The sequence below is a fragment of the Mesocricetus auratus genome, unplaced genomic scaffold (assembly GCF_017639785.1).
Source record: "Mesocricetus auratus isolate SY011 unplaced genomic scaffold, BCM_Maur_2.0 Super-Scaffold_100010, whole genome shotgun sequence".
In the NCBI taxonomy this organism is placed as follows: Eukaryota; Metazoa; Chordata; class Mammalia; order Rodentia; family Cricetidae; genus Mesocricetus; species Mesocricetus auratus.
The window spans coordinates 85,003,414-85,016,409 of NW_024429194.1; the positions used below are offsets into that span (position 1 = coordinate 85,003,414).

General features: G+C 55.7%; 1 protein-coding gene across 1 annotated transcript; it reads left to right on the forward strand.

The window, feature by feature from the left end:
* Positions 1 to 435: 435 nt before the first annotated feature.
* On the forward strand, positions 436 to 10,111 carry Cbx6 (chromobox 6). Its single transcript, XM_013111210.3, has 5 exons — positions 436 to 617; positions 800 to 843; positions 998 to 1,063; positions 1,185 to 1,251; positions 5,217 to 10,111. The coding sequence occupies exons 1-5, from the start codon at positions 549 to 551 to the stop codon at positions 6,213 to 6,215; spliced, it is 1,245 nt and encodes a 414-aa protein (XP_012966664.1). The 5' UTR covers positions 436 to 548; the 3' UTR covers positions 6,216 to 10,111.
* Positions 10,112 to 12,996: the final 2,885 nt, after the last annotated feature.

The following is a 12,996-nucleotide window of genomic DNA, read 5'->3' on the forward strand; positions in this document are numbered from 1 at the left end:
CCAGAAGGCCTGGCAAAGCTGCAGCAAATGCATTTCTGCTGTATCATATTTAACTGTTTGCAAACGTCTGCAGGCGGATGCCCAGCGCCTGCAGGCTCGGGGGACTCATCGCATCTCTCTGTCCAGGGCCGGGCAATTCTGGCATGGGGAGTTAAAAGGAGGGTAGGAGGTTGCAGGGATCCTGGCCCTTCAGGACGAAGCAGCACAATGTAAAATTGCACTGCACATCCACCGGCTTGGCACCAGCCACGCATCCATCAGTCTTCTGCCAGGACTGCGGCGGAGAGGACAGGCCCCTTTAAGAGCCTGCGAGCGCCCCCGCCCCGCGAGCACTCATTTTCCCTAGCAACCGCCCCGGGGGAGGGGGAGGTCCTGGCAACCGAGCTCAGGCCCCGAGCGTCACGTGACGGCCCGCAGCTGGAACGCGAGCGCGCGCCCCGCCGAGCGCCCGCCCGCCGGGGGCCTGAGCGCTGGGGCGCGTGCGCGAGCGGTGCAGCACCGGCCGCGGGAGCAGGGAGTATTATGGGCTGTGGGTGCCTCTGAGCAAGATGGAGCTGTCTGCAGTGGGCGAGCGGGTCTTCGCGGCCGAATCCATCATCAAACGCCGGATCCGCAAGGTGAGCCCTCGGCCCGGACGGCCCTGCGCTTCCCCCCGGCCGTGTCGGAGCCCGCGGGCCCTCGGGGCGCAGCGGTCCCGCTAGCCCGGCTTCCTCGGCCACCCCCGCGCCGCCGCCTCCTCGCTTCTCTGCATCTTCCCCACCCCCACCCCGTATTTTTTTTCCCCCTTTCTGTTTTTCAGGGACGCATCGAGTACCTGGTGAAATGGAAGGGGTGGGCGATCAAGTGAGTAACGTGGGGTCGGTGGCGTGGGGACCAGGGAGGCAGCAAGAAGGGAAGGCACTCGGGCCTTGGGCGGGGGGTGCGTGCTTGCGTCCTCGAGGTGTGCCTCTGCCCCCTTGGGTTTTCATTTTGCTTTTCTGCACGCGTGACTCGGCAGGTACAGCACTTGGGAGCCAGAGGAGAACATTTTGGATTCGAGGCTCATCGCAGCCTTCGAGCAGAAGTGAGTTGGGCAAGCCGGCTGGCGCGGTGGGGCGCCGTGCAGGGAAGCGGGAAACCCGGGCTGGGCCGGGGAGTGGGGCCCTGGAAGGGACACTTAATTTTTTGGCGTTTCTTGGCTGCAGGGAAAGGGAACGTGAGCTGTATGGGCCCAAGAAGAGAGGACCCAAACCCAAAACTTTCCTCCTAAAGGTAACCTGGCCCAGCCCCAGCAGCCCCCTCGTGGGCCCCCAGCCAGGGCGCAGCACAGGGCCTGCAAGGGAGGGACAGATCCACCGCTGCCTAGGCGGGCAGGCTTTTCCAGAGGGGCCCCAGCTGGACAGGGGGTGGTTGTGAGTCCCTGACAAGTCCCTGGCAGCAGGCCGCCGCCAGCCCCGCCAGAGGGGCCTGGGAGTGGGGTAATCGGGGATGAAAACCAGGGATTGGGGTTGGGGGGTGGGCTCCGGGAAGGGGGTGGGTGAGGCAGGTCGGGGAAAACTCACGGGAGGAGGTGACCAGGAAGCTCTTTCTGCTTGAGACCCGTCATCTCCCCAGCCTGAACACACTGTCCTGATCTGTGTGTTAAGGCCTCGGAGCTAGTGAGTATAGGCTCACCTCCAGGCAAGCGGCCCACCTCCCCTCCCTGTAGCTGCCCACACCTCTTAGAGTGCATTCTGGGCCTTCCCCTTGGCACTTGAGGGCCCAGTTTCAATTTGATCTTAAATTACTTAAACTTGAGCATCCTCACTGGACTCGCAGCATTCGGGTCCTGAGCCTGTCTTGCCCCCAATCCTGAATATTTCTGGAGGTTCCAGTGAAGATGGGGTGAGGGAGCAAAGAATTTAAGAGGAGGCCATCTTAGAGAGTTAGCAGTGTTTTGCTTTGTTTTGTTTGATGAGGGAAGAACAGAGCCTGGAAAGAGGAAAGCAAGTCGACCGGTGTTGTCCACTTAAGCCAAGGCTGCAGGTGGCCTCATGAGGCCACCGTAGTTTCCCTGAAGGACTAAGGATGCCTCAGGTTTCCTTCCCAACAAATTTGGCACCAGAAGAACAGGAAGGGCTCCTTGGAGAAGAGAATGCAAGATGTAGAACCGCATAATCTCGAATTTGTCCAAAGCACTCCATGCTCAGGGGGGGCGGGGTAGACCAGTCCCGTTGACTCGGCCCCCCCACCCCTAGCCAACAGACTGGTCGTAAGGGTTAGCCTTGGACCAAAAGCAAAAGTGGGAAAAATACTGGTTTCCAGAATTCTATAGTTTTGTACCCTACTCCCCACCCCCAATCGCGGTGCATCTTCGGGCATTAACGCAGCAACCTTAACCCGGATGCTTGCGGGTAGGGAGGGGTGGGCGGAGCAGCTGGAAGACTGGTGGGCTGTGTTGACAGCGTCTCAGCGCAGCTGGAGCTCCCTCTAGTGGCCAAGACGGTAATGATCTTAAGCATCAATTATCAAAATACCTTTTTCTTAAAAAGTTGTAGTTTCTGGGTTGCGTGTGATCCCAACAGCGCTGAGATCTCTGCTAGAGTCATCTTTAATATCCTCAGCATCCCAGTGGAGTTGGGAGTATTCTCTCCATTTCACAAATGGAAATAGTTTCAAGACGCGGCTGAGAGTCGCTAGTGCAGGGAGTGGAGCTGCCTACAGAGCTGCTTACTCCAGAATTTAGGAAACAGCAGGACACAAAGGGATGTAGAGGTAGCTTGGGGTGGACCTGTTGCTCTGTGACTAGGAGGCTGTTCAACAAAATGCACTTAACATTTTCGGCCAGTGAGCACCATGGAGCCGTTTTGAGATTGCAGGCATATGCCTGTTTCACATCTGGGAAAAGAAAACAGGCCAATAATTTGAGCACCATCACAGGGAGCTATCGGCAGTGTCTAGATGCTGTCTTGTACATCCCAAACTCTGGAGCCACATGTCATGTCAGAGTGCAGTGACTATATCTGCAGTGACTTTTGAAATGCACTAGACAGACCTAGGTCCTCAACCTGAGGAAAATACATTGTTTCTTAGAATTTAAAGGTTTGCATATATGTATGTATGTGTGTGCCTGGTGCCCTTGGAGGCCAGAAGAGGATCCTCAGAATTGGCATTGCAGACAGTTGTGAGCTGCCATGTGGGTTCTGGGAACTGAACCTGGGTCCTCTAGAAGAGCAGCCATTACTCTTAACCTTTGAGCCATCTCTCCAGCCCAAGAATAGTATCTTATGCAATACTGTTTAGACCTGGTAAAGTGAGATGGTTCTTATAGACAGTTTGAAAGCATACCTTAGGGAAAGCTGGTTTCTCAGAAGCCTGGTATCTACAGGCAACTGTAGCTTATTCCAAATACTGCTTGCCTCCAGATGTGTGGTCAGCAGGGGCTCTGGTGTTGACCACAGGAGAGCATTATGGCAGGACCCATTAGGGTCACACACAAAGGGAGACTGGTTTGGAGACTGTCATCCTGTGTCCACTGTTTGTACCTGTTCTCTGCCTGTCACCACTGGACCTCGGTCGCACCCAGCCAGTCAGTGTGGGGACTGGAGAGACGGACGGCTCAGCAGCTGAGAGTGCGTTGTTCTATCAGAGGGGCAGACCCCAGACACCTGGAACTGAGAGATCGCCCTGGCTAATGTGGGCATCTGTGTATATACACGTCCAAAACACCAGAACAAAAAACCAGGCCTGAGAGTGGCGGCAAGACGCAGAGTGAGTGGAGGCCACCCTCTGGTTTCTGAAGAGATTCTTAAACTCCCGGGATGTGGCTGGGAAGGAGTGGAAAGGGAACTCGCTGAATGCAGAAAGGAGCCCCTAGCGGTGCCTGTCTGTGTGTGGCCACCTAGTGTCAATGGGTGTTGACAGCGACTCCCTAGCTTTGGTGCAGAGCCAAGTGTCTTAATGTGTATTTCTCCCTTGGTTCACTGCAAGCCAGGAGAGCCCAGTCGGGCGTACAGGCTGTCTCTTTGTACTGAGTAAGCATCCAGTGTGTCGGATTGGAGATGAAGAGCTCCGCCAAACACAGATTCCTCCTGGGGGTCCCGACAGATTAACCATGGGAATGAACCACTCTTCCCTACCTAAAGTCTCCCAACTAGGTTAAGGCAGTCACAACCTAGCCAGGTGCTTTGTCCCACTGGAACCGGAGTGTCCGCAGCCACAGCTGTCAACTCCTGCCCCTGCATCCTCACAGTATGGGGGTGTGGCCTTAGGAACTGCTGAGGTTCTCTCCATGTCTGGGTGGGGTCTGGTCTTCCCTGCACTGCACAAAGTCACTGCCTTCTCCAGAGACGACAGCAGCTTTTGGGAATGTCATTCCTGGACCTGAGTGGCTGGCCCTCATCCTTCTCAGTGAAGGATGGGCTGCCATGGAGGAGTCTGTGGCTACTGCCCGTTCTAAGTCTTCTGGCAAGGCGTGGGTTGGGGTAGAACCTGAGCTGGAGGGCCTTTCTGGGGCAGGTTCCCGTGAGGTAGCCGCTGAACTGCTGTTGAACTCTGGGGCTTTTCAGAGCTCCCACTCATCTCTGCATGGTCACCAAAGGCTTCCGTTGGATTCTGGTACTGGCTTCTGGGTGTAGGTTTTGAGATTCACCGGTGTGGGTAGGATGAGGGCCTGCAGGCTGGGACAAGGGCCTCTCTAGAGTTGAAGTTGATGGTCGTCTGTGGAGTCGGGGATGTGGCCGGAAGGTAGAAGCAGGGAGGGTCTACTGTCATCGAGAATTAGCCCTGGGAAGAGTCCCCGGCTTGGCTGGGATCCTTCATGGAAGCTTCCCTCACATGGTCCATGTCATTCTTGAGTCACAAGAGTGGCCTGTGGAACACCCCTCCACACACACACACGTGCACACTTAGTGGTAGTAGAAAGATCAAGTCTTAAGAGTGTCGTGTAACAGACATACTGTGTCGCTGAAGATAACCTTGAACTTTGATCCACCTGCGATTGCAGGTGTGCCCCACCGTGATGGGTGACAGGGTTATGTTGTGCTGGGGAACCTAGGCCCCGTGCATGTTAGGTGAACACTCTACCATCTGAGCTGGCCCCTGCTCCCCAGTCCTCTTCTGTCTGAAGGGTCATAAGTCACTGATTGTTCTGGTAGTCTCCTGAATATATGTTGACAGAGCGTAGGGCTGTGTGGCTTGAGGGGTGTCCGGGGGCTGCTATGAGTCTTGAGATCCCACCCACGCCCCTCTGCCCGCAGGCCCGGGCCCAGGCCGAGGCCCTCCGCATCAGTGATGTGCACTTCTCTGTCAAGCCGAGCGCCAGCGCCTCCTCCCCCAAGCTGCACTCCAGTGCCGCGGTGCACCGGCTAAAGAAAGACATCCGCCGCTGTCACCGCATGTCCCGCCGTCCCCTGCCCCGACCAGACCCACAAGGGGGCAGCCCTGGCCTGCGCCCACCCATCTCGCCCTTTTCTGAGACCGTGCGCATCATCAACCGCAAGGTGAAGCCCCGGGAGCCCAAGCGCAACCGCATCATCCTGAACCTGAAGGTGATTGACAAGGGTCCGGGAGGAGGCAGCACTGCGCAGGGTGCAGGGGCGCTTGCCCGCCCCAAAGTCCCATCACGGAACCGGGTCATTGGGAAGAGCAAGAAGTTCAGCGAAAGCATGCTGCGAACCCAGATCCGCCACATGAAGTTTGGCACCTTTGCGCTGTACAAGCCCCCACCCACCCCTCTGGCGCCCTCTACTGCAGGCAAAGCCGACATGGCCTCCTCCGGGCCTGGGCTGCTCCTGTCCACTCCAGCAGCTGCCTCCTATGACGCACACAGCTCCAGCTCTTCCGGCTGCCCGTCACCCACACTGCAGTCCTCTGACCCAGACGATGCACCACCCAAGCTACTCCCTGAGACCATGAGCCGATCTGCTCCCAACTGGCGAGAGCCAGAGGTGCTCGATCTGTCCATCCCTCCTGAGGTGGCAGCCACCGGCCAACGGGCACCTCCTGATGTCACTGCTGCTGCAGGCCAAGCGCTCCACGCAGCCCTGGAGCCCACAGGTGCCTGCTCCTCTGAGCCCGAGGCTGGAGACTGGCGCCCTGAGATGTCGCCGTGCTCCAACGTGGTCGTCACGGATGTCACCAGCAACCTCCTGACCGTGACCATCAAGGAATTCTGCAGCCCTGAGGATTTCGAGAAGGTGGCTGCGGGTGTGGCAGGTGCTGCCGGGGGTGGTGGTGGCACCGGGCCAAGCAAGTGAGGGGCTTCCCCAAGGAGGAAGGCTTTGGGGGGAGCCTCCTTCCTAGAATCATACTTGCGCTCCCACCCCGTCCCTGCCCTCAGACCCGTCTGCCTGTGCTTTGCTTGCCTCCGATGGCTCGGTGTTGACCCAGGGATGGGGCTGCGTAGTCCTGGATGTGGTTAGGGCACAGGAAGGGAGAAGTGCTCCCTGGTGTCCCTGGCACTGTCCCTGACTCTGCAGGTGGGGCCCAGTAGGTGGCTTCTGGGGAAGTCCAAGAACTTGGGGTTCACCTGCCCTACCTACACCCCACCCTGCCTCTCTCGCTTGCTTCTTGCTCTGTGTGCAGTGTCTGGTCTCGGTGCTATCTTAGCAGCGTCAGGGCCCCTAGGAAGCCCCTCCTAGGGTGGGCACAGTCTCTTAGTGCCACCTGGGACCGAGTGAAGGCTGATGCCAACATGGGCTCCTCCCTCAGCGCCATCGAGGGTGGCGGCAGCGGGGCCAGAGGTCCCCTTCCCTGCTTGCCCTACATCTGGACCAGGCCCACACAGATCTTATGCCCCCCACGCCCTGTCTCCATCCAGAACCCCTTTGCCGGTGGAGGGGCTGGCAGACATAGCACCCTGCTGCAGCCTCTGGGCATCTGAAAGCCCCCACGTTTTCTACCAAAGGTGCTGCAGGAACCTGCTGTGGAAACTTCCCTGCATGTGCGTTTGCCCCTTGGCTTGTTCTTGCGTGGATCCATGTGTGTGTTGGGTGCAGGGCCTCAGGCTTTCCTGCAACACCCCTTACGGTTTCTTAGAACAGGGTCACTAAAGGCGTGGCCTCCCTTGCCTTAGCCAGGCCTGGCACAGTCCAGTCCGTGCGGTTTGCCGTGGAAGCCACAGGCCTCTTTTCCAACCCCAGGTTCCTGGGGGACATGAACCCCTCAGGCCCTTCAGACTGCAGTCGTAGCGTGGTGGGGACTGTGGTGGGGGAGGACCCAGCTCCAGCCTCTCCTTGCAGATGTTGGTGGAGGAGAGAAGAGCCCTAGAGCCCTCCGGTCTCTCCCACCCTTCTGGCTTGCTTTCGACTGCTGAGCTCCCTGGCAGTCTAGCCTGTTGGAAAACTCTGGGTGCCTTGGGCAGCTTCGCTTGCCTTCTGCTGCTAGGGAACCGAGGCATCCATGCTGATGGCCGAGACCAAAGCCCCAGTTGCAGGCCAGGCAGCACTAGGGACTCCACTGGCCTGCCCTCGGCCACTGCCTAGGATTCACTTGGGTGTTGAGTGGGATGTTCCTGTGTATCCTGGGCCGGCTCTTGGTGCGCCTGGCCCTTGGTACCTTGCTCAGCGTGGTAAAAGGAGCCGCCAGCTGACCCGAGGACAAGAATTCTGGTCTTAGGGGAAGGTGCTGTTCCTTCCCACCCCCTGCCAGGGTCTGCTGCACAGCACAGCCCCCCTCGCCCCGGAGTATGAAACGGCTCCTCACAGGGTTTGAGAGGGCCACAGTCCAGGGCCCACTTTGTCCTGTGTGAACCCTGATGCCGTCCAAGTGCCAATTGGCTTTTCCCCCAAATAAGGGCTGGTATTTCACCTCTGTCCCCAGAGGCGATTTCCCCCTCCCCTCTCCCAGGTGAGCCACCACCTGGGTGCCAGTTACAGGTGTTTGCAGAGACCATAGAAATGTGTTTTCCCGAGAGTCTGTGTCATTTGTGACCTTTTTTGTAAAGAAGTTGTGTTTTCAGAGGTGATTTTATGACAGGAAAGTGAAAGAGTTAGTTTTGCAAAAAATGGGAAAAAAAAAGAAAAAAATTTTTAAAAAGTTAAAAAAAAAACAAAGAAAAGAAAAAGTAGAAAAAAATATTGTGATTCCTAAGTGTGGGGTTGGAGGGAGAAAGCTATTTAAAGAGAGCATAGTAACGCAGCGATTGCACAGGTGAGATGGCATCCTTGGGGTAGGGTGAGCCCTGAGCTAGCTGGTGGGTCCTCCAGGCTCAAAGGCACCATAGATGGCCATGCAGCAGCAGGGCAAGTGTTCTTTGGTGACCTAGGAACAGGTTCTATTCCAGCCCTTGCTTGAGAGGTAGTTCCCAGGGAGCTAGCAGGAAGCTCAGGCAGGTGGCGGTTGCGGGACTCCCTGGGGAATAGATTCACTGTGCTTTCCCCCCCAGGGAGACTTCTCATCCGCGTGCTGTTACTTTCCACCAGCTTGCTGGGTCATGTCACCCTGGAGACCAAGTCACCCTTGAGTTCCCCTGGTTAGGAAAGGGATGCGGGCTTCAGAAGCCGCCAATGGGGTAACTCATGCGTAAGGCCTGGACGGGGGCAATGCCCGGGACTGCTGCCGAGCAGAGAGAGCCCTTCTTCCTCTCCTGGATGGCCTGGGGTGCTACACGGACCCCACACAACCTTGCACCCTCAGCCTTCTGCAGGCCCCCTCCACCCTTGCTGCTTTTCGTTTGCCTAATCACCAAGCAGAAGTTGCAGTCCGATTTGCTTTATTTTTGTATGTGAAGTGACCTCCCTGGTGGTCATGCCCTCCCTGTAAATGCACCCTTCCCAACCACTTGTCAGGAAGTGGAAGTAGGTGAGTCCCTGGGGTCTTGGGTTTTGAGCTGGAAGGTTGGGTGGGGCCCATCCCCGGTTAGTCAGCCCCTCTGTGAAAGGGCTGTACTGAGCAGCAAGGCCTTGCACAAAGCACTCTGGGGCCTCCAGCTGCCCACATCCCCTAAGGGAGCAAAATGAGCCTCCTTCCTCTGGGCAAGCCACCCTTGCTTCGGTGGGAGGGGGAATTGTCTCTTTCAAAGGAGGTTAAGCTACTTCTGGAGTGATGAGGACTTAAAACTTGGGCTGGCTGTTGTCTAGACTAGAGAGCTGTCCCTAGCAGAAACTAGGCCAGTCAAGCATCTGGGCATCTGCCAGCCTTTCTGACATCTGGGGACCTGAGAGGCCCTACCCCTTTCCCTTACCTTTCTGGTTTGTTTGGTTGGCTTTCTTTTCTTCTTTGTTTTGTTTTGCACTTCAATGGAGGGTGGAACCCTGTCTGGTCGGCTCTGCCCTTGGGTTCCGGTGCACTAGGCCAAGGCTGCCTCTCTGGGGCTTCTGTGGCTCAAGGAATCACTTTTTAACAGAAAAGAGAAAATTTAAGGGTTTTAGTTTTGGTTGTCTGCTTCTCTTCTTGGTTCATGAAGCCCAGAGAGTGGGGTTCGGCACCCCTTCTGACAGCCACCACCGGGAAGGTTGGGTGGGGGTAAGGACCCGCTTCCCAGCCTACAGGTCCCTCTGTCCCGTAAAGGAGTCAGGACTCCACTCCCGCTGTACGCAGAGCGTCAGCTAGGTGATGGAGCCAGAGGGTCTGAAGAGGCCGGGTGGAAGGAAGGGGTCAAGTGCCAGGCACACCGGTGCCGAGGGGTGAAGCAGGCATCTTTTTGTCGGTTTTAACTTAAAAACACAAAGGCCTAAAGAAATATGTATCTTATAATTTTGTTTTAATTTTTAAGAAGCTCATTTGATGAACTGCACGAATGGATTCTATATATATATAATATACGTACATAGCTCTATATTTGGGGACGGGCACTGTCTCTTTTCTCTCGCGTTTTAAGGGTGACGTGTCTGCCTTTGTCTGTGGTTCAACCATCCAGCTCCCAGCTGGCTAAACTTTGCCTCCAGTGGCTAATGACGGGGACATGGTGAAGCTGGCCGGTGACAAAGGGGTGGGCCCCCAGTCTGCCCTGCCCCTCGGGGAGGACTTCTGGTGGGGAGGGTAGCTTATTTTGGATGTGGGTTCCGTAGATTCTGGGCCAGGGGAGGGCGGGCTCGTGCTGATCACTCTGTCTTGTTCGTTTTGTTCTGCTGCTCTTCAATATTGTATCGATGCCAGGAAAAGGAGGTGAGACCTCTTTCACCCCCAAATAAATTGTCACATTCCGAAGCTACTCCCAGTCCCCTGGATGGTGTGTCTGCCTCATTTCTTCTGGTCCCCATGGCCTCACACTCATGGCAACCCTCCTGCCTTAGTCTCCTGAAGTGAGACTATAGGTATGAGCCACTACGCTGGGCAAACATCAGACCCGGTCACTGAGTGGCACAGCAGATAAAGGCACTTGGTGTGAAATTTAGCAATCTGAGTTCAGTCCTACATAAAAGGGGAAGGTGGGCGGCCTACTCTGAAAAATTGTCTTATAATCTCCACACTCACGACGTGATATGCTTTACCCTTACATTACTTCATGCACACACACGTGTACACACACACACACACATTAAGAAGCTGGAGATGGCTTAGAGGTTAAGAGTACATACTGCTCTTGCAGAAGACCTGAGTTCAATTCCCAGCACCCATGTAGGGTGGCTCACAATCATCTGCAATTCCAGATATTCAGGGGATATCTGATGCCTCTGGCCTCCAAGGGCACCTGCACTCACATGCACATATATATGCATGGATTCACATATATGAACCTTTTTTAAAAAAATAAATCTAAAACGCTTAACGAGGGCAAAGTATCTTCCATGAGGATAGTGTCAGCTTTGGGTCAATCCTCAACCATTACAAAGTCCCCCACCCCCCCAATGCCCAGTCAGAGTCAACTGTATGCCCACAGGGCACTTGGCCAGGAACACAGGTCTCCTCTTTTTGGAAATATGAGTCTTGACTAGTAGGCACATGGCAGGAGTGGAGAGCTAGGAGCCCATGAGGTTGTCATGTCACTCAAGAACCCAGGGGCACATAGACCTGAGGGAATATATGGCTGCCTTTGCCCCTGATTCCCACTCATGGTCAGAGAGTGGGGTCTTTCACATTTCTCTGTGCCATGAGCCATCTCTGAGGACATAAGCAGGCAACAGCCTTAGACATAATTCAGCTGAGCTGCAACCCAGCTGTGGCTCCATCTGTCACATGCCATGAATGCCTGTTGGTCAGGTATGAGCATGGTGCCACTCCCCCTCTTCCCACCGCACCCCAGGCACATGTCTCCCTGTCCAGTCTCCCTCGTGCCTCCCCACCTTGCGGCTCCTGTGCTGCCCAGCCTGTTCCCTTTAGGGGCATCTTTGCCATGGGCTGTAGATCTCCATTCTTGCCCGCATCCCAACAGGGATCCGGAAAACCCTCTTGCAAACCGCCTCGGAGCTCAGTGCCCTCAGTCTGCAAGGTGTCCTCTCTTCGTCACCTACCCCAATACATGTCCTTCAAGACTGCTGCCATTGCCCAAGTGCCTGCCTGTTCCACTTGACCTGCAGGCTCTGTCCTGGCTGCGCCTGGCATTGGCCTGTGGTCTCTTCTGTCCCCCTCCGGGCACGGCTGTCTTCTCCCATGTGCTGGCAGCTCTGAGCACCCACTTGGCGGGGCACTGCAGACCCACCTTATCAGACTCCGTAACTAACATATCTGATGCTCTGCAGCAGCTGACAGGCAGGGCTGGGCTGGCTGCGCCTCTGTTTTGGCCAGCAAGCACAGCAGGTGCGTGTGAGCAAGAGAAAAAGACCTTCCGGGAGAGCAGGAAGGCGGGCCTGCGTTTGCTTCCTGTCACTGACACCTGGCCACAGTCTTGAACACCAGCCTCGCTGTTTCACTTCTGGGAAGCTCTCAGCTGTGGAGTTTTGTTTCTTGAAACAGTCTCATACAGCCCAGGCTAGCCTCAGACTCATTAGGTAGCCGAGGCTAGCCTCGAACTCCTCATCCTCCTGCTTCTACTTCCCATGTGCAGGAACTGCAGGCGTGCATCACTATGCCTAGCAGTGGGACTCTCTGTAGACCAGGCTGACCTCAAACTCACAGAGATGCTCCCGCCCTGTCTCCTGAATGCTGGGATTACATGCGTGAGACACCACCGCTCCTTTAATCTCAGTGCTGGGGCCATTTCGTAACTCTTGAGTCGCCTTAGCCAGAATCCCTTCCCGGCGTCCAGGCCTGTGAGTTGTTTGCAGGAGCAGGTAAAGGGGCCAGTCAGTTCATTTGCTGAAAGTGGCCCTCCGCTCTAGATCCGTCAGTTGCCCTGAGTCCCAAGCTGTTCCGGACAGAGGCAGAACGCTGCCTTTTGGGGACAGGGCAATAGGTAACACCTGTTGTCTCTTAACACGGGCCTTGCTTGCCCCTGCTGAGCAGCTCAGTTGTTGTTTGTTGGTAGATTAATGAGGGACCCCCACATTTCTTGAGGGAGGAGTGGTGGACCCCCGCACCATGAGCTAAGAGCAGGCCTACTCTAGGGTCTGATTTCCCATCTTCTCTGCAGCAGGTGGGCAGTGCCTAGCCGGTCCCCATCCTCTTCTCTAAATTGGGGGTCATATCCCAGGGGTAAGTAAGGTCAGAGACGAGGTGGAACTCAGACTTGGGCCAGGTGAGGAGTGGGCGTGGTATGGGGTGAGAATGACCATTTGTTTGCAAGCTTAATTGGTTGATTTGGAAAAGCTGCAACACAAATGGTTTTTCGGTCTATGTTGAACTGTGTGAAGCAGGTGGTCAGATAAACTACATTAAAATGTCATGTCCCACTGGGCATTGGTGGCACATGCCTTTAATCACAGCACTTAGGAGGCAGAGGCAGGGGAATCTCTGTGAGTTCGAGGCCAGCTTGGTCTACAGAGCGAGTGCCAGGACAGGCTCCAAAGTTACACAGAGAAACCCTGTCTCAAAAAACCAAAAAAAAAAAAAAAAAAAAGGTGTGTCCCGCTGGGCCATTGTATCACAGGCCTTTAATTCCAGCACTTGGAAGGCAGAGGCAGGCGAATCTCTTGAGTTAGAGGCCAGCCTAGTGTATAGAGTGAGTTCCAAGACAGCCAGGACTACACAGAGAAACCCTGTTTTTCAAAAAAAAAAAAA

Excerpts from the sequence above, each read along its gene's own strand:
- Cbx6 (XM_013111210.3), top strand. The coding sequence starts at position 549 with ATGGAGCTGTCTGCAGTGGGCGAGCGGGTCTTCGCGGCCGAATCCATC. Across the intron at positions 844-997 it reads TGGAAGGGGTGGGCGATCAA|GTACAGCACTTGGGAGCCAG; the intron begins GTGAGTAACGTG and ends GTGACTCGGCAG. Across the intron at positions 1,064-1,184 it reads ATCGCAGCCTTCGAGCAGAA|GGAAAGGGAACGTGAGCTGT; the intron begins GTGAGTTGGGCA and ends TCTTGGCTGCAG.